Consider the following 21,068-nt stretch of genomic DNA (forward strand, 5'->3'; position numbering starts at 1 on the left):
CCTGCTGCCAGCCAGTTGGCCAGCAGGAGAAGCCCTACCCCCGAACAAGCACATTGTGCATTGATGTTAACAGCACGTTGATGTCATGTGAAAGTGACGTCATCATGCTGGAGATTTTGTGCTGCGACACTCTAGCTTTTTGGCCAAAACTCTATGGTAAACTTCTGTGTGATGTTATCAAGCTGACAACATCACCCTGCACCCCACGCCTGGAAGGCTCCCTTCCACCACCCGCCAGCAGAAACATCCAATGTGGCAACCCTAGATTTGGCAGACTCATGTTTGAATCTCCTTTTTGTTATGTAAACTTCCTGGGTAAACAGAAATCTCTCTCAGTGTAAAATCTACCTCACAGGGTAGTTCTTATGAGGGAAAAAATGATGAAAGTGGGAATGATGTTGTAAGCTTCTTTTGGTCCTCATTAAAGAAGAAAAGAAGGATATAAATATATACAGAAATAATTTTGAAATTAAGCTTGACTGATACCTATTTTTGAGAAAATGCAAACTCTTTTGCTTTCCCAGTGATCTCATTAATGGTGTTCATAAAAAGTGCTCCTGTTTGCTCTTTTGTGTTGTCAGCTTTTATGCTGCATTTGTTTTATCTGTTTTGAAAAGTAGTGCTAATGTAATAATATTATGTTCTTACAGGGGACTTTTCATTACTCCACATGACCGAGGACATGTTGCAACAATACTTAGATCATGGCCTGCACCTACCATCAAGGTAGGTGGATCTTTACCTGCAATACCGGTTTGTTGTCATGCATCTCTGACTTAACTAGAACTAAACACAGAGGGGCTATTTAGAATTCAGATTTGCTTATAGGCATAGTGATGCAAGTTAGATGAGCTACAATATCATCTTAGTCAACTATATTGTACCATTATTGACAGCAGTTTGACATACAAAAAACTCCAGCAGCTGAAAAAAAAGGGCACATCAGAGACACATGCAAGCTCACAATCCCTTTCTCTTAACATGTTGGTTACAAAATATCAGGGAGAATTCAGAGATTTGATTCCCCATTGGTAGTCTGTAGTGGAACAGCCTAGCAAGGGCTGTGACATATGATTCTGCTAGGGATGTCTACAAAAAAAGTGGTATAAAATAAGGGAGAAAAACATTACATTGTTCAGGACATGATTTTTTTCTTTTGCCATTTTGTAAGTTCATTCAATTCTGAATATAAGTTATAAAGATATACTTTGCTGTTGGTTGAATCTTCCAAGGTGCTGTGCCAGCAAATAACTAGTTGTGATTACCCCGTGTTAGCAATCATGATGTTCCAGTCTGACCCATGATGCCATCCTGGCACATGCTCCCTATAATTAGATAAGGTGCTAAAAAAGTCTTGCTTGGTGCATAACGCTGGGGCAGGGAGATAACAGAGTGCATAGTCGGGGAATGATCATGGACTTGATCTGCATTTGACATGGAGTTTGGCTACCACTATATCAGTAACATTAATACAATCCTACATTATTTGGGCATAAATTCGGACTGCATTTAAAATGTAGTAAAACAATAGACATGTCCCATTTCCTATAGCATGTGACAGCTATTTTCATTGACGTTCACTGATGAACATTGTTGTATGTATTCTTCTTGCATATATAGATAAATTTACAGACTGGAGGGAATTTTCTCTTTAGAAGTTCTAAATAAATTCTTCATCAGAATTGTGACCACTCCAGTAAATCAAAAAGGGCAACACATTGATAAGCAAAGACAATTTGGTGGCGTTCTGAATTATCTTGGCTATCTTTGTTGTTGTTTTTCAAGGCCAACTGTAGTAATTACATATTTTAACAAATGCCTATATTAGTGCTTCTATAGTACACTTATAGTACATTACATACATTGAACATCATCGGATTTTCTTTCAAAAACAAATTCTAAAAGAACCCATAAAATATTTGCTGGACTTGAAATACGTTCTTGGTGAATTATCTGTGGCCTTAATTAAGTTTACTATTATGTAGCTTATGTGTTTACTAGGAATAAGGCCCATAGTGGAAATAGTGGACAGAACCAAGCTTGGTTGCCTAGCAACAGCCACTAAGGGAAAAGTTAGTCCCATAGGAGCTAAGAAGGAGAAGTGTCTTCATCAGGAGAGACAGCCATTTTGGTAATTTTTTTCTGTGAGGGAAGGGTGTCCAGGCTGGCAGTGTGCGTGGGAGAGGAGTGGACCCAGCACCCAGCCAGTGGCACACGAGTACTCTTGAGTGGCGGTTGATGGGCCAATGGCTGATGGAGCACACAGCACAGCCAGTGGGAGAGCTGGAAATAGCCAATACGTAAGGGAATGTTTTATATATATATATAGGATAAGAATAAACCGCAAGTGACATATAAGTAGAACACCAGTGAAGGTTCAGGGTGGCATATCTGCCACACATATCAGATCCCAGACAGTAAGATCCTGCACACTCTAAGTCCCTCAGCTTACTCATATCAGCCTGTCTGATCCTCTCTGTCTCTTTCCATCTCAAACTGCTTGATCCTTTTCATACAGACACAAGCCTGTCCCCCTGACTTCAGCAGGAGAGTTCACTTCTTCAAATTCTCCTTGTGAGGGGCACTAGGGGACTTTGTTTGTCCCAAATCTTAGCCATGATGCTTTCTTTTTCTCTGTCTCTCTAAGCTCTGTGTTTCGCCAGCAGACTGCTTCCAGCAGCTTTTCAATGCATTTGTCTTGCAAAAGAACCAAGCCTGTCAACCAGCTCTCTCATTTAGCTGCTGAGGGAGGCATTCAGTACCTTGGATCCACAGACTTTTCCAGTGGTACCAGTACTAGTTAAGCTGCTTTACCTGGTTAAAGGGGCTGGGCCCATGACCTATTGAGGTTAACTGGTTTAGTTAGTCCCATCACCATTAGTTAGCAGAGTGCTTAAATAAAGCTACAAATGCAGGAGCGTCACTTTACCAGGTTACTCAGCTTACAAAGCTACACAGAGCCACATTGCAAGTTTAGAAGAGAAATACTTCTCTCATTATTTGAAAAGTACACTTTGGATAGGAAAGAGCAGAAATTGATAGATTACTAACTTACTAGCTAAAGGATGGAGGCGGATGGCGAGAGGCCCATCTGCCTCATGGTGCCAAGAGAGGACAGCATGTCCCTTGGTGCGGTAGAGAGCAAGTCTTCATTCAGAGTGAGAGATGCAGGAAAAGGGAAACTGGTCCCTGAGATTACAGTCTACATATCAAAGAGGACAGTGGCAGAAGAGAAGATACAGGAAGAAAGGTCAGTGTGCCTATCTAGCTATCTATCCTGTCTTGTCACTCAGTCTGGAGGTCTGAGGCAGGGTACAATGCATCTGGAACTACCAACACTTCCTAACCATATGTATCTGGGAAAAAAACCCATTTCCAACAGGAGACCAGGATCCAGCAAGACTCCCAAGCTTTTAATATCTGTGTTTCAGCGACAGCTGCACATCACTGATGGTAGGAAACACAATCCCATTTAAAGCAGTAGCCCTTCCAACCAGGATCACTGCAGCTTGTTTTGTCTCAGCCACTTGAACACCTTGTTCAGACACTGGGCCAAGACAGAAACAGCAGCCAGTGAGGTAGTATATAGCTGGATGCCATCAGCATTGCCTGCCAGACAGCAGCTGACTTGTATGCATGATTAATTAATATGACTCAATTGAGATTCAAGCTGTTTTAATTGTGTGGGCCATCTTGTACGGTTTGCAGTTTGGACTAGGGGTCCTGTAGATCTTTAATCTAATCGCAAGACTCTGTTGGCAAATATCTTTACGCTGGAAAATATGAGATGCTAGGGCCAGCACAGTGTCATTGCTCTGCAGGGATGTTGCAACAACATATTAGTCAGATACGTTATGTTGATTCAAGAATTTAGGAATTCAGGGTACCAGGTTTCTTTTGTGTTTCACTCCTAGAAGCTAATCTAATAAAATAATTAATTATTCCAGCATCTCAGAGACAAATGCAGCATACTAAAATGGATTTTTTTACTACTGTATTTAAAAATAAAGTAAAATAGAAGCAACTTGTTTTAAAAAAATTGATATAAAAGGATCTTAGGATATGTTGACAGTTTTACAGTGCTTATGATACTTTCCCTCTAGGCTATTGTGGTGACTGATGGAGAACGTATTCTTGGCCTTGGAGACCTTGGCTGTTATGGAATGGGCATCCCAGTGGGTAAACTAACACTTTACACAGCGTGTGGAGGAATGAAGCCCCAGGAGTGTCTGCCAGTTATGCTTGATGTGGGAACTGACAATGAGGTAAATGCTGTGCCATGCTGGTATGATCATTTGATATATTTCAAAGGGAAAACCTACAAAACACTGCTGTACTCTTTGCCTGTTGAACTAAAATGTTTAACATAACCTCCAAGGAAAAAAATTGCTTTTATGATGATAGATCCGATGGGTTGGTCATAGTAACTCGTCTTGCAGAAAGTTGCATCTTCTCCAGTAGATGCTGTGGTGGTTACAAGCACAGAGGCAGAGCCATATGTGTAAAGCACAACTGAACATAAGGGAAGCTCCTTTGATACAACTGTTAGTGTACGACGAGATCTCTGATGGGATTTTGATATTTTGTAAGGTTAAAGAACAGCCACAGGGAGTTTCAGTCCCTTTCCTCTCATCATATTTTTCTTATAGAAACAAGCTTTTCCTGCCTCTCTGCGCCCCTATGAGTCATGGTGTATGTGTGTGTGTGTGGGGGGGGAAGACAAGTATTATACCTGTTCTTTTCCCTCCTGTGGCAAATAGAAGTTCCCTATGTGTGTATATAATTTATATTGTAAAAAGTGCATGGAGGAAAGAGCAGCCGCCACATGCCATGATCCCAGTCTAGGAGAAAGAACAATAAAACATGTAGTAGAGTAAATTCCATGCTCTTGTGCTTTTTCATAGCAGAGCATGGGCGTGGGTTCCTATAATGACAAGCTATATACTATTTCTAGAACCCCAATTGGATTGAGAAGGGCAATTAAGAAGTTTGCTTGCTATTGCAGTGAGCAGGAGCTGGATATAAATTATACAAAGACAAAGGTGATGGCCTTTGGCAAGAGACCCAAACTAAGGAAGTGGAGGGTAAACGGGCGGAACCTCGAACAGGTAGCTAGTTTTCGCTATCTGGGCATGATCATCCAACCCTCTGGATCTAGGACTGCCCATAGCCAGGCAGCTGCTTGCTCGGGTGAAAAATCCTCTCATGGCATTCTTAAGTTTTTCCGCTCCCAAGGGGGCTATTTTGTACCACCAGCTTTAAAACTTTACAAGGCCAAAACACTTGCCCAGATGCTCTACGGAACGCTGCTTGGAGCGCCTCCATCTAGCTATGCTCCTTTGGAGCTAGTCCAATTGAAATTTTTGAGAGCAGTGCTCCAAGTTCCGAGATGCGTATCTAATGCAATGGTACGGCTAGAGACTGGCATGCTGAAGGATGAAGCCATGATTGCCTTATACTCCATCTTCTATTGGCTGAAGATTAATCTGAACCCATGTGGACTAGTGCCCCTGATTCTGTCTGATGCCTTTGAATCTAATTGGCTGATTTCTGTTAAGCGGAAAATCTCGCTCTTGGGGTATTCTCCCTCAGTGCTTTTGGAGATGGGTAGGGACCGGGCTAAGTTAGAAATTAGACAGAGGATCAAGGATACCGAACGTCAATTAGATCTACAGGTGTCCCCAACATTTATAGCGCCAATTAGAATTAAATACATGGTTGCGCAGGCCCCATATCTTAACGTTTTGGAGTCCCGTAAACTTAGGAGGGCATATACTCTGGCCAGATGCTCGGCCTTACCCTCTGCAGTTCTTGAGGGCAAATTTAAACAAATACCCCGAACAGAGAGGCTATGCTTGTGTGCGTTGGGGGAGATTGAATCCCAGGAACATGTGTTCCTAAGATGCCCGGTATTTGAAGAGGCTCGTACTAAACTTATTGATCCCCTTCTGGCAGGCACTTCGGATCAGGACAAGGTGGAGAACTTGTCTCTTAACCTTGAACACACAGTGCTCCATCAGATTGCGAAATTTTGTTCCTTGGTGGTAGAAGCGCATCAGCATGATGGTTGGCACTCGGGTTAGGACTGTTGATTTTAACTCGTACCGTTCCCTTTGGTAATATGTTTTATTCTTTTATACTATACTGTGTTTTATGGCAGCGTACTTTTAGTTTGGTTTTAATGAACGTAACGTTTATAATGTTAGCTCTTTTTACCTTGCTGAATTTTGGAAATTTTACTATTTGGCCATTCTAATTTATTTTTTCTGGTTTTATATTGCTGGCTAATCGCTGTTACAATAAAATTCATTCATACTATTAGAGACATGTGGCCCCTATCTGCGGAGACCTAAATCCACGGATGGGGGCCACATGGACACTAAATAGATTTTTCAGGAAACTTGGGGGACTCTCCAGCTTTGGAGAAAAATGCAATGTTCAACCCCACCCCCATGGGGGGCTAATTCTCCCAAAAGAAAAAATAGCCTTCTCTACACAAGCACAGAGAATGTTCCTACCTCTGGCAGTTGTCGGAGGAACCGAGGAGCCATGCTTGTTCCTGCAGTGGTGGCTGCACAACCTGGGGCTCCGCACTGGGCCTGGCAGCGGCTGCGCAGCTCAGGGCTCTGCGTGGCCCAGTGGTGGCCATGTAGTCCAGGAGCCATGCTGGGCCTGGCAGTTGCATAGTCTGGGACTTGTGCTGGGCATGCCACCAGAGGCACAGCCCAGGAGTCCCACAGGGCATGCTACTGCTGGTGGCTCAGCCTGGGAGTTAGGCTGAGCCCGCTGGCGGTGGAGGTGCAGCTCGGGAGTCACAGCAGACCTGCTGACAGAGGAGGCACATGCCTGGGAGTTGTGCTGGCTGTGGGCCTGGTGAGAATGTAGGGAACCCCCCCCCATGAGTACTGTGGGCCTACACCTGTACATTTTATTATTGTTACTTGTATTACCAGTATAACCCTCATATTATATTAGGAAAGATTCTGTATTATTATTGCTTAAAGATTTTCCACTTTATTAAACGGGTTCCAACAAAAAAGTACATATAAAACTATTCTTTAAAATTATATATTTCATAAAATAAATGTGAAACATCTTGGCCCATTAATAATAGGAATGCCTGAGCACATGGCAGTTCCTCTCTAAATTATGAAGTGAGGAATGTTGTACATTGCTGCAATGCAAACCGCGTGGAAATGTTTTGTATAAGGTTATTTTTTGGTATAACGTTATTTGAATATACTGAGCTGTACAGGGAGAATTTAGTGAAATGGAGATTGATGAAATAATTTTGGATGGTTTAAAACTGTGTAGTGATAAAAAGGATGCAAGAGCATCAAATATTTTTGTAAGGACATCTGCCCATTTATAGGCATTCCTCCAGAAAATTAAAAGCAATACACAGTTACGTATAGTGTGGGTTTATCAGCCAGCAAAATGAAGAGAATTGTGGAATTCATTGCAAAAGAGATAACAGGTCAGTATAATTGTCTCCTGTAAACTGAAGCAATCATTCTCAGAAGAGCGTAAATGTATAAAGGGTAGTTGGGAATTTCCTGATGGAAACTATTTTAATCAGAACCCAGGCTTTCATTGAAACTGGTATGCTATGATCTTTTTATATGGCCATGATGGCAGCTGTTTTAGTGCCTGGTCTAAACACTGAAAGTTCTTTAAAAGTTCATTCACACAGCCTGATCATGGAGGTCAGATGTGGAAATGATATAACACTTCTACTTTGGACAGAAAATACTACACGAGGCATAATGTTTCTGTCTTCAACTTATGCCTTGTGGGCTGATTGAACAAGGAATGCCATTTCAACTTTTTTGCTGTATGTAAAAATATCTATGGCCATCACTGTTCCAATCCTCCATTTTGGATTCAAAACATGAAAAAGAGCCCCTCAAAGTAAGTAGTTCCATGTAGTTGTAGCGCAAGACTGAATAGCAAGTGTGTATGGATTTCCTTTCTTCCTGGGACTGGGAGGGGAAAGCAAACACAAGGAATTGAAGGGCTTTTAAAAGCTGATCTAGATGGTCCAGACAAGCTTGATCTCATCAGATCTTGGAAGTTAAGCATGATCAGCCCTTGTTAGAACTTGGATGGAAGACCTCGCCTTGAAAACCTCATGGACTCGCCATAAGTCAGCTGCTACTTGATGGCACTTTCCACCAGTCTTCTTCTCCCACTCCCTCCCATTTGGGCCAGGCCTACCAACAACCACTGGGCAACTTGCCACCATAAGACATGCATGACTCATCCGAGGCTGTTTGCTTGCTCCTGTTCAATAGCAGCCACTTTAGGACAGCCGGTGTGGTGTAGTGGTTTGTGTTTCAGGCTCGGATCTTATGAGACCCAGTTTAAAAACACCCCCCAGTTGCAGAACCTCTCTGGATGACCTTGGGCCTGTTACACATTCTCAGCCTAACAAAGTTTGAATTCAGTGGGACCTGTAAAACCAACAAAATTTTATTCTGGGTATAAGCTTTCATGTGCATGCACACATCTTCAGGTACATTGAAACAGAGTCACCAGTCATTACATATAGGTAGCTGTTGAGGAGGATGTTGCCAGGAAGGGCCAATTAGAGTTAAGATTGGATTAAGGCAATTGGTAAAACCTGTGAATAGCAGCAAATATAGCTAAAATAGGCAATTCGTATTCTCAGGTCTTACCAATTGTCTTAATCCAAATTTAGCTCTAATTGGCCCTTTCTGGCAACATCCTCCTCACCTGCTACCTATATGTAATGGTTGGTGACTCTGTTTCAGTGTATCTGAAGAAGTGTGCTTGTTGGTCTTAAAGGTGCCACAGGCCTAGGGTTGCCAGGTCCCCTTGTTGCTTTGGCAGGGAGATTTGGGGGTGTTCTGGGGGTGGGCGGGGATGCCCCAAGCCCCACCCAAGCCCTGCCCCCAAGAGTGACCACCTGCCTGGCCACCCCTCTCCCTCCCCTCCTGCCCAATTTAAAAGGCTTCAGCTGATTGGCAGTGATCACATGATCTGCCGATCAGCTGGAGAGCCCTTTAAATTTAGCAGGAAGGATGGAGAGGAGCGGTCACGGGCCATATGCTCAGCTTGCAAAAAAAATGCTTTAAAGGGTCTTTTGTGAGTGGGGTGGGGGCCACAACATGGGCGGCTGGGGGAAATCAGCCCCACGTATCGTGGCCCCCACCCCACTCGCAAAACGAACCTTTAAAGGGATATTTTGCAAGACGAATGTGCGGCCTGTGACCGCACCTCTCCTTCTCTCCTGCTAGGTTTAAAGGGCCTCCAGTTGATCAGCCTGGAGGCTGGCAACCAATGCTCCCTCTAAGCTGTGGAGTTGTGTGAGCAAAAATTCTACTTTGTGAGCTACTGGCATTAAAGTTGTGAGTGAGCGATTTGGCTGCTGCACAAATTAGTTTGCTCTGGAGCCATCCCTCGTGAGCTAAGACAAAAATGTGTGAGCTGGAAGCTAAAAAACAGTGAACTAGCTCATGCTAACTCATCTTAGAAGGAACACTGCTGGCAACCCCACACTGGACTCAAACTTTGTTCTGCTGCTTCAGACCAACACAGCTACCTACCTGAATCTATTCTCAGCTGAAGTTACCTCACAGGATTGTTGTAAGAATAAAATGGAGATGAGAATTATATATGCTGCTTTGTGTCCCCATTGTGAAGAATGAAGGGGTATAAATGAAATGATAAATATAGCTGAACATGGGGGGAAATAAAAGGTAGGTTGATCGGTGGATGGGTGGGTGGGAAGGAAGGAGGAAGAGGGAGGAAGGGAGGGAGGGAAAGATGAGCATATGGGTATTGCCAGGAGGAGAGAAAGAGGAAGTAGTATGGGGAAGGGGATACTGGGTGAAATGAGGGCCCCCTGCACGTTCTTGCTGGATGCCCACTATGCAACTGGTCCCAGCTGCCAGTATCATGTAACTGGGCCATAGTTTTCCTGAGTAGAGGTTGCCAGGGAGAGGGAAGGCTGAGAGAGATGAAGGTTGGTTGGCTTGTGGGTGGGAAGGAGAGAAGGAAGCAAGAAAAGGAGAGAGACTATGGAGGCTGCCAGGGAAAAGAGAAAATAGTGGAGGAGTGGGTAATGAGATGTCCTCCACAAGTTCTTACTTGTCCCCAGCTTGTATATGTATATTTACAAACCTCACTCACTGAGTCATAGCTACAACACTGCAAGCAAATAAGCTTTAAAATAGAGTGGCAAGTATAATCAGAGGCCTCACTTTGCTTTATTTACAGTGTTATGACGTAACCTAGGACCTCGGGAATTTCAGCTAATAGGCTGTTGTGAGAACTGTTAACCACACTCTACTACGGCCCCGGTCACACATAAGGGTTTGGGCCGGGAGAGGGACGGATCGGGGGTGCAGCAAACGGGCGCGATCGCACCGCAACATCTGGGAAGCGGCACGCACCCGTCCCCGATCCGGCCCTTCAGGTCGAAAACCCGCTGCAACCACCCCTACAGGTGGACTTACCAGAATGGCCGCGCGTCCTTCTGCCGGTGCATCCGAGGCTCCTGGCCGAACTGCGCATGCTCACACATGCGCAGTTTGGCAGTCTCCCTCTCTGTTTCGTGGCTTTCTCCCCGGTATCTGACCGTGCCGGGGAGCAAGTGCGCAGCGGCTCACAGGATCTGTGTGATCCCGCCGCCGCGTGCCTATTTTGGTGCGGCTTTCAAAAGCCACACTTTGCCCGCGCATCCCCCCCCCCATGTGGCAGGGACCTATGTTACTTTACAAAAGAAGAAGCTTAGACTAGAGGTATCTGTACATGAATGAAAGGCATTGTAGAATTTATCTGCTTTACGTTTGGGCCAGGCAAAGTACAGGTTAGGTAGAAATATGCATCTTTTTTTAATGCAACAACTTTAGGAATGAGGAATTTGGAGCAGAGAAATGCTGGGGGAGAAAGGAGATACTTAACTCTTTCTCTGATTGCCTCTTTTTTTGCTCTCTGTCATCATTAAAATTTGCTCGTCCACTCCCCTGGTTCAAAAGGTATGTTTGCCTGTGATTTGAACTCCGCAAAGGAGAATATAGCATGGTGATATGAGGCAGACAACCATCAGGCACTGATTGGTTTAAGTATCCTATTCTCTTCTCAGTTCCCTGCTGCTTTTCCTCTCCAAATTCTCCCCCCCCAGTGCTTCTTCTTTAACCCCCCCCCCAAAAAATGGTGCTCTAATATAGCACAATTAGTCCCTTTACTTCAGCAGTTGTTGGAGTTGATAAATCTGTTTGGTGAACTGACATTCTAGGTTCCTATTATTTTCTTTAAAAGGTGTGCTTAATGTATTATATAAGGTGATTCTCACATATTTTTGGAAAGGTTAATGAGATACATATTTTGTGCCATGTATGCTCAGAGCGATATTTCACACTGAATTGAGTTCATAAAACTGGGACAGAATCTTTCCAGAAAAAATAGTTTGAAAAGATATAAAGTTACAAAGAGTGTGATCCAACTGTGAGACTGTATTGAGTGCAATAACACATGGACACATCAGTCCACAGATCAGCTGTAACATGTTTTATTACACATTTGTACAGCAGGGGAATCTAGAGCTGAAATTACTTCCTGTTGTGTTTTCAATTTTTTTAGTGTTTGTTTTCCTCTTGGCACACAGTTCCTTCCATTGTATTTATTTTTAATTTATCCAAGTTGATATTTATTAGGCATCTACAGGTGCTTATCCCATGCTCTGAAGGGAGGCAAATGAATTGCATGTTAATGCACATTCCTTAGGCCTAGGCTTCTCTAGTGATGGTATTGGCAAGGTAAAAGGTTTCCCTTGCTTGAAAGCTAGTCAAATCCAAGTACAGGGGGCAGTGCTCATCTCAGTTTCCAAGCCGAGGAGCCAGTGCTCTCCGCAGACTTCTCCGCGGTCATGTGGCTGGCATGACTCAATGCCGAGGCACACGGAACGCTGTTACCTTCCCACTGAAGCGGTACCTATTTATCTACTTGAAATTTCTTGCTTTCGAACTGGTCTCATATCTGAACACAACAATGATGAAATAACATTTTGAAACAATGGGTACTGTCCCCTAGGCATTTATTTCTGTGTGCCAGAAGTCTTCGTATATGCCTGTAAATTAGTTCAAACCCAGCACGGTGGCTTGACTGAGTTATTAGATGTGTCTGCCTGACGAATGGCAGGAGGCTGCAGTAGTATGAAGTGTCACTGGACCATTTCCATACTCAAATGCTATAAATTTCTGAGGATGGGGAGTAGGAACTTATCCAAAATGAAGAACCAGACACAGACAGCATCTGTTATTTTCTATGTGGTCAAGTATCCTTACCACCTAGAGTTGCCAAGTCCCTCCTGGCAACTGGCAGGGAATGGGGGGACTTACCGGGAGCAGCAAGAGGCCGATGCAACGTACAACAACGTGTCCATGACACTGCCCATGTGACCCAGAAGTGACGTCATCACGTCTGGGACATCAGAGTGGCACTCTGGTATTTGAGCAAAAACTCTATGGCTGATTTCCTACAAGCTGCTGCTTCACGCTCGTTCCTCCCTTTGCCCGGATTGTACGCGTCAATTTCACAACACGTGCTGTGAGGCTGCATTTTGCTCCGCAATTTTTTTCGATTTCCCCCGCGTCTACTCAATCCTGTTTTTTGAGGATTGAGTAGACACGGGGGAAATTGGGCGAAGCTGCGGAGCCAAATGCAGCCGCACAGCACATGGTGTGAAATTGACATGTATGATCGGGGCAAAGGGAGGAATGAGCACGGAGCAGCAGCTTGTGGGAAATCAGCCTACGATAAATTTGGCTTCTACCATAGAGTTTTGGCCCAAATACCAGAGCATTGTCCCGATGTCCTGGATGTGATGACATCACTTGCAGGTCATGTGGGCAGTGACGTAGACATGCCACTGGCATGTCAGATGAATCTCCTTTGGAGGGGTAAGTTCCCCTTTGCCGGCCAGCTGATTAGCAGCAGGGAGGTGGGACCTGGCAGCAGGAGACCCCCCACCTCCACCAAGGGGTCTGGCAAGCCTACTACCACCTTAGTTTTCCTTTGCAAATTTCAGCATCAGTCATTGCTTTTTTTCTCCCCTTACGATTAGAAAATTGAACCTCCCCATGCACCCAGCAAATACCAAGACAGGTCATGGTCCAGAAGGTCAAGCACACAGAAGCCTAAAGCACATCACACAAGGATTGTAAACAAATTGCTTCCATGGTGGCTTGGCTTTCCCTTTTTCAGCTGCTTTTATCAGGAGTCATTCAGGGACAGGTGCAACTCATCAGCCTGCTGAGTCATCAAGGGACAGGTGCAAGTCTTCAATGGCTGAGCAGCCTACAGGGCTGTGAGACCTGATCCTACAATGACTCCGGCTACCAGGCAGAGGTTGACTGGTCCTGGGCTGCCAACCGCACACTATGGTGCCGCTCCTGTGTCTCCCTCTGGGCCTGCCTTCTCTGGTGTTCCAAGGGCTCATCAACCTTGGGGGTAAGGCTGGCAGCTGCAGGGCCTCTGCTTCAGCTTTGGATCCCAGTCTGCGGGACTGAGGGCACGGCACACTGACTTCAGCCGGAGACTCCCCATCTACACCTGACCAATTCTCCACCTTGTCTGATGGGTCTTCCTGCAGCATCTGAGGGCTGGGGCCAGCTTTCTCCAATCTCCATCGCTTATCTGAGGAGATGCTGGCAGGCAGACCCATGACAGGTGCAGAATGGTGTGTCTTAGCTATTATCAGGAGCATTTTTGCTCTGCCCATTGGTTACTGGGCTCAAATTTAAGGTATTAGCTATCACATACGGTACAAAGCCCTCATAGCTTTGGACCCTTACATCTGCGAGACTGCCTCTACCCCTCTGCTCCACCATGACAGCGTCACTTATTGGAGCAGGGCCTTCTGTAGGTGCTAACCTGCAGATGTGCAAAATCAACAACTTCCCGTACAGTGCCTTTTCTGTTGTAGTCCCCACCTTATGGAATGGCCAGCCTGAGGAGGTCAGAAAGGCTCCCACACCCTTTGCAAAACTGTATTATTCAAGAGGATTTTTCTGTGTAGCCTTGTACAAAACGATTCTCAAAGTGTCTTGGATAAATGATTAGGGACTGTGGATTATATTATTGGGTATAGCTTGCTTTAAGTAGGGTCCTACTATGTAATCTGGCATCATTAAATGTGTCATGTTAATACTTGTACTTTGCTTCAGGTCTGTTTTTAGATTTCTGATTGGTTCTATAACCCTAATCCTATTGCGTTGTTTATCAAATGTCCCATCCTGTTGATTGTGTTGACTCATGCTGTGTAATCTGCCTTGAGTTCCACTGAGAAAGGCGGACTATAAATAATGTAAGTAAAATAAAGAATAAAGAAAGAGAGAAGACCTTTGGCTGATTTGCTTATGCTGATATTTTGGCAGCAGTAAACAGACAGATTTTTACATGTTCTTCCTGTGTATTAATTTTGTACTCTGTGTAAACTCGAATTTTTTAGGAAGTGCACTCAAGCATTCCCAGCTATAATGTAAGTTAATGGTTATTTCTGTCTTTTAGCTCAGGGGTATCAGGAACTTAGAAGTTTAGTGGTAAATCTAGAATAAACAACATAAGCATATATCAATTCCATGGTAACTGTAGCATAACAGCCAGCCTTTTATTAGCAAAAATGTGGCACTAAAAACAGCCTTTGACCAAGTTCTGGTTTGCCTTAAAAAAAAAAAAGCATCAAAGTCCACTCTATGAATTCACAGCTTTCAGCTTCTCAACCACTGTAAGTTAGAGTGTTCTGTTGCTAAAGCATATGAAAAGGAATCAAACAGAAAAGGGCAAATATCTGAAATTGCAGATCTCTGGACAGGAGAATCAAATAGTAGCAGAAGTGGCCAATAAAAGCAGCATTAACCTAAACTGATTTTATATTTTCAACATATTTTCACAGGCCCAAACAATAGTCATGTACCATTTCACCCCTAACATTTAAATTTTAACCTAAAAATATGGGAGCTGTGAGTTAACAAAAGAATGGTAAGAGAAGAAGGGGGTTGCTTACCCCTTTTCCAGCCCTGTGCCAGTCTTTCTGAAAGCTTTTTCTTTCATGATAATGCAGTAAAAGCTTTGTCATCTGGCATTCATGGACAATAGGGTCACTGTTTTACCAAAGCTTATTCTTTGACCCACCCCTACCCATAGGAATTCACAGTGACCAGACTCTAACCTGTAGGGATTGCCATGGTGATAGCCCCCACGGGTGATGGAACCCTTCACCCCTCCCCCCAGAAAAAGGGCCATCCTGCAAAGCAGGCAGACAGGTGAGTCAGCTGCCTGAGAGCCTTCTGGCATACCTGGCTCCTGTCACCTGGAGGTAGCTGAGGGGAAAGGAAGTACCCAAGGATGAAGTCAGATGGGAATACAAGCTGTCAGAAGTCCAACAACAGCCAGTGGCATCAAGCCGATCAGCTAGAGAGTTGGGAGTGGGGTGTGTGTACACCCTAAGATACAGGGGTATGGTTACTGAGGGGGAGGAGTCCTCTGGGTGATGCTGGTTAACTGAGTGTTCTAGATAATCAAGTCATGGATAACAAAACATTTACTATACATGGATAATTTTAAGTCAGTAGCAGAAGACTTCTTCGTGACTTCTTTGACTTTTTTGTGGCAATTCCAGAAGCATCTGGCTGGCCACTAGGGTGTGCATTCAGTATATACCGAGCTGAATAGAGATTCCTTAATACTATTTGGGTTTATTCAGCTATTATTAGTTTCCATTATACCCTATGGGGCCATTATAGTCAATGGCAAATCTCTTAGGATATATTCAGTGGTCAGGGTGGGTGGGGTGGGGGTGTTTGAGGTAGAGGTACCAGATTTGCAGTATTGCTGCTGGAGCTTCTGCCCAAAACAAGTTTGGACCAGGGGATCCAATTCTACAGGCACCCAATGGGGGAAAATAGCAAGTCAATACAAGCCCAGCAGAATGTCACAGAGAATCTTTGCAGTAGAAAGTGAAGTGTGTGTGTGTGGGGGGGGGGGCGTGTTTCAAGGCCAGCAGCAGAACCAGTGCCACAGTGGCGGTGCCAAAACCCAAAATCTGAGAATGAAGCAGAAACTGAGGGAGGGCATTTCTGCAAGGACAGCAGAACCAGTGCAATGTACTAGTGCCCAGCAGCAGAACCCTCCCACTAGTGCCCAGCAGCAGAATGCAGTGGCAACTTACTAGTGCCCAACAGGAGAACCCAGTGCCAATATGACAGCAACAGAACTAACCGATGTCACACCAGAGAATTCCAGCAGGGTTTTAATTTTTTTTGGGGGGGGGCAGAAACTAGGGCAGTAGAAGCCCAGCAGAGCACTCAAAAGTACAGGGTGGGCAGGCACTTTTGGTAGGCCACCTGAACCAAGGCCAGCCCAATACACAGAAGCCCAGTAACGTTGAACTGCTATTTGCCACAATGACACTGGGTTCTGCTGCTGGGTACTAGTAGGTTGGCAGTGGGTTCTGCTGCTGGGCAGCCACTACTGCACTGCTTATGCTGCCCTGCAACCCCCCTCCCCCTTGCTTGGATTTTGTGCTTGACATCAGTCCTGTTGAGCTGGCCTGGCATTTGCCACACTGGCAAATGTAGGGCTTCTTTTGGGGAGAGGCTCCAGCAGGTACACTGCAAATGTGCTGCCTCTACGTCAAACTGCCTCCCCCCCTCCCCGATCACTGAATATACCCTAAGAGATTTGCCATTATCTATAATGACCTAATGCGTTTCGGCCTGCATAGGCCTTCCTCAGAGGTCAAGCAATTGAGTGGCAAGATGGCTATATAAATATAATACAATCATGTAGACACAATCAGAATGGATACAAGATATAAATTCAGTATGGACCAGAAAACAAGTTGTTCCAGAATAAAACCACCAGGCACACAATAAATATGCAAATGAGAACTTTAAAAGTGCAATCACTTGCCCAGTGGTTCTAAAGTATAGACTTTTGGTCCAAGAATTGCCTTCTTTGATTGTGTTGCCACAGTGTTCTCAAGTAAAAAGCAGTGCTACATTATTGTATTATATTTATATAGCCATCTTGCCACTCAATTGTTGGACCTCTGAAGAAGGCCTATGCAGGCCAAAACGTGTTAGGTCATGTTTTTTAAGCCCGTGTGTATTGCCATGTTATCTATATATTTGATGTGAATGGGCCCTTATATATGTTTTAAAATTTGTAATTAATAAATACATGTATCTTTTTAATATATTTTCTACATTTAGTTTTTAATATTGGCCCTCTTTTTCACATTTTACTAACCTTCTTTTCTCTGATCCAGCATCTTAGGATCCAGCATCTTAAAGTCCATCAAGACACAGTTCCTTTTACTTCTGTGAACAGAGATAACAGCTAACAACTAACATTGTGTAATAATGTATTTTGGAGGATGGATATAAGATTATTGTAGAACAAAGTAAATATAGTAAAATAAACCTGATTTTAATGTATCTTGAGTTTTCCAAGCTAGCTGTTCCCGTACATGATTAACAAAAATATTTCTATAAAGGCCAGGACTATATATAAGTTCTTTATTGTGGTATAGCTTTTAAATACTGTATTTTGTTTCAAAACCACACTTACTGTTTAATTTTGCCAAATGTGTTCCATCCTGAATCTAACTTTTGGCAGCTCAGTCTTCCCACATGTTTCTTGATCTGCTATTCAAATTTCTGCTTTCTATGCCGCTTTTTCTTTTAACTATGCACAGGAGATGTGCACTTCCATTCTTTCTGCGTATTCCTAGAATTTACATACATATTTTAAAAGACGTTATCATTTTAGACCAGTGAACCTGTTGCTGTGTGGTGCAAAGTGATGAAACATGGTTTGGTGCAGTAGCTAGAGGGTTTTTGGGATGTGAGGAACTCAGGCTTAGTTTTCTAGTGAGACACAGAGCTCCTTGGGTTGCTCTGGGTGAATTGTGATCTTTTATTCTAGAGTTGTTCTCTGAGGAGAACAAATAGTGCTGGCTGCTATTGAATCCTTTTAGTCAGAGTATGCTGTTTTGTTTTTTCATTGATCAAAGCCTTTTCTGCATACAAATATGTATTGCAACATCAGCTTCCATTTTCTAGGAACATAAATGCTCAGCTAAACCACAGGAAAATTATCTTTTAAATCATCGGGACATAAAACAAACAAACAAAAGCAAGCGATGCAATGGAAAATAATTCCAGTTTTCAGATTTTATTTGAAAGTGATTAAATTAGAACACAGGAAGTCTTGTATGTGTGCTCATATGGTTTGTCCAACCTTTGACTTGAGTAGCAAGTCCCTATCAATAATCTGGTCCTATGGGCATGGTGAGCAGTCTCAGTTGGTGTAACCACCCTAGTGAGCTGGTGACAGCATCAGTCTGTGCTGGTATCCTGGTAAATCTGCACAGACGGTTCTCTATGGCTTCTGTGACAAGCCTCAATGAGCCATTATGCAATAGTGAGAAGGGCCCAAACTGCTGTGGGGGAGGGGGACACTACAACTTTGAGTGAGGAGTGTGCAGATGGTAGCATTTGATGCTGCTGTACAGATTTGTTTATTTATAAAATGGGTTCCTCACCTTTCTGCCTTCATCAGGGCCATGACGTGATATGTAATAGCAGCACATCTTAAGAACCATTAAAATGAAACAAAAACACACAGTAGGGTGACCAGCTGTCAGTTGAGAAATACCTGGATGTTTGGGGGGGGGGGCAGAGCATGAGGATGGCAGGGTTTGGGGGAGGGGAGAGACCTCAGCAGGGTATATTGCCATAGTGTCCACCCTCCAAGGCAGCCATTTCCTCCAGGGGAACTTCTCTGTCATCTGGAGATCAATTATAGCAGTAGGAGATCTCCAGGTGCCACCCAGAGGTTTGCAACCCTAACACATAGGTTGTGTAATATGGATGGGAACCTCTTTGCTGTTTCCAGTGTATGACCCCAGTGATGACCTCACGGGATTTTGCAAGTACCTACTCTGTCCAGTGTAAACTAGAGACTATATAGAAACCTGGGTGCTCTTCTGTATGTGTGTTTCGTACCGAGTACTAACAAATGCATGATTCATTGTACTGAGAGAACTGGTACAGGACTGTGAATGAAACATGCACACTCAGGGGAATTGGGATATCACTTGAAATGTACCTATTCTGATGAGTTGCACAATTACTTGGGATTACTGTTTCAACTCACTAGAACCTTTAAGTAGTAACCCTAGATTTGCACTTAGGCAGTAACCCTAGATTTAGGAATTCAGCTTCTGAATGGGTGTGTAGGTGTATATTTGCATGTAGAGGTTTGGGAGTTGTGCCTAAACTGGACCACAGCTTTGAAATGGTTGTTGGACTGAAAATTAGCTTCACATCAGCACTACACCGAAACATATTGGCAGCTTTCATCAGAATACTCAAAGGGAACTTGTGTTCTCGGGTTCTCCGCAGAAACAACAAGAGTATTTATGTTGCTTAAATTACTTTGGCAGTACTTTACAGGCAACATACAGTAAATGTTGGAAGCTGGCACTACTAAATTAAAGTCCAAGTACTTACCAAAGTCCTTATACCTGGCAGGACCCTCAGTTGGATGGGAAATTATTCATCTTGAAAAGCACAGAGTCCCATGCTTATACAAAACAAGCTAGGATTCAGGTCACTAAAATAAATGGGACTGTTGTTTGTTTAATATGTAATTTTAGAATCTGAAACCAGAAAATGTTAACACTTCACAATGCATATATTTCCTGAATGCTTTACTAGAGGTTTGTGGAGCTTGGCTATGAACTTTTTTCTTCCTTCTTCCTTAGCAAAGAAAATGCTAGAGGATATGGATGGGCAGTGGGTAGGAACTTTATTTATTTATTAGTTCAATTTATACCCTGCCCTCCCTGCCAAGGCGGGCTCCGGGCGGCTTACATAAAATGCATATATAAATGCCGTTAAAAACATACATAAAACAACCATAAGCAATCAATTATCCATTTTCCTAAAATGACGGAAACAAAGTGCAAGAGCAGAGATTCCTAGATTAAATCATACCACGTAGGTGATAGTTACTGATGACGTTGAGTTCTCTTTGCCTAAAATCCAAGGAGGACACGGGGGTTTGCAGAGTGGCATGCCCCGGTAACTTGTCTTGGCCTTGCCCCGTTACTGTTACTTACTTGTGTGCTCCTGGCCCTCACATTCCATACATCTGTTGCCTGTTGTTTTTCTGTTCCTTGGCTGCTTTTTGTCATCAGACATCCCAGTATTTTTGAGCAACCAGAAGTTTGGAAAGGAAAGCAGCTGGCAAGCATAGAGTGAAATGGCCTTTAGTTTTCATATGGCGTTTTAAAAATTGCAATGAATGTTGGCGATTGAGGATTGGGACACTAAAATGTGGTTGTAATCTACAGATCAGACCATAATCCTCTAGTAAATGCCAGAAATTGCAATCTGTTTTAAAAAGAAAGATTATAATGGGAATGGATCATAGATTTGCAGTTTTACCACAATAGCTCAGCTGATGTCTTCGATCAACAAATCAAGGGAAGAGAGAATGAAGCCATGGTGCTATGAATAATCTCTGTGGACATGAAACACACACCTACCTCCTATCTCTCTGGACACTAATATGACACACACACAAATCCTACTGTTGTGTCCACTGACCGCCACCTGAGGTCAGCACACACACCTGAGCTTCAGTCCTGGACAACAATGGGGACTAGGATCCTAGCCCTACACTGGGGAACCAATGGGAACCATGGCGGGAGATTCAAACCCACCAATGGTGACCAGGGGGGTGTCCCCAGGTTTGTATATAGTTGGCCTGCCGGCCGTTTGTTCCTTCTTCTTGTTGTGTACTGAATAAAGCGTGCTATGCACCACCACGGAGTCTATCGTTTGTACGGGCGACCACCCACTACATAACAGTGGCGACGAGGATGGGATGCTCGCCCTCCCAAACAACGACCCTAAGCCGCGCAGCCAAGCCGGACCTCAAGAGCGCAGCGCACGCCGCTCGCCGGACAGCCGCACGTCGCCAGCCGCCGCCTGAGCGACGCCGCCACCGGTGAGCTCCGCTGCCGCCGC

General features: G+C 44.0%; 1 protein-coding gene across 1 annotated transcript in view; it reads left to right on the top strand.

Moving 5' to 3' along the window:
* Positions 1-650: 650 nt before the first annotated feature.
* The window catches only part of ME1 (malic enzyme 1, NADP(+)-dependent, cytosolic), a gene marked incomplete at its 5' end in the record, with an annotated part of 142,150 nt that continues 121,732 nt past the window's right edge, over positions 651-21,068 (top strand). Inside the window, 2 exons of the mRNA XM_015420899.1 lie at positions 651-726; positions 4,104-4,265. Of these exons, the coding sequence (XP_015276385.1) occupies positions 651-726; positions 4,104-4,265 (238 nt within the window). The remainder of the gene's footprint in view (positions 727-4,103; positions 4,266-21,068) is intronic.

Source organism: Gekko japonicus, unplaced genomic scaffold (assembly GCF_001447785.1).
Source record: "Gekko japonicus isolate JY-2015 unplaced genomic scaffold, Gekko_japonicus_V1.1 scaffold2587, whole genome shotgun sequence".
In the NCBI taxonomy this organism is placed as follows: domain Eukaryota; kingdom Metazoa; phylum Chordata; class Lepidosauria; order Squamata; family Gekkonidae; genus Gekko; species Gekko japonicus.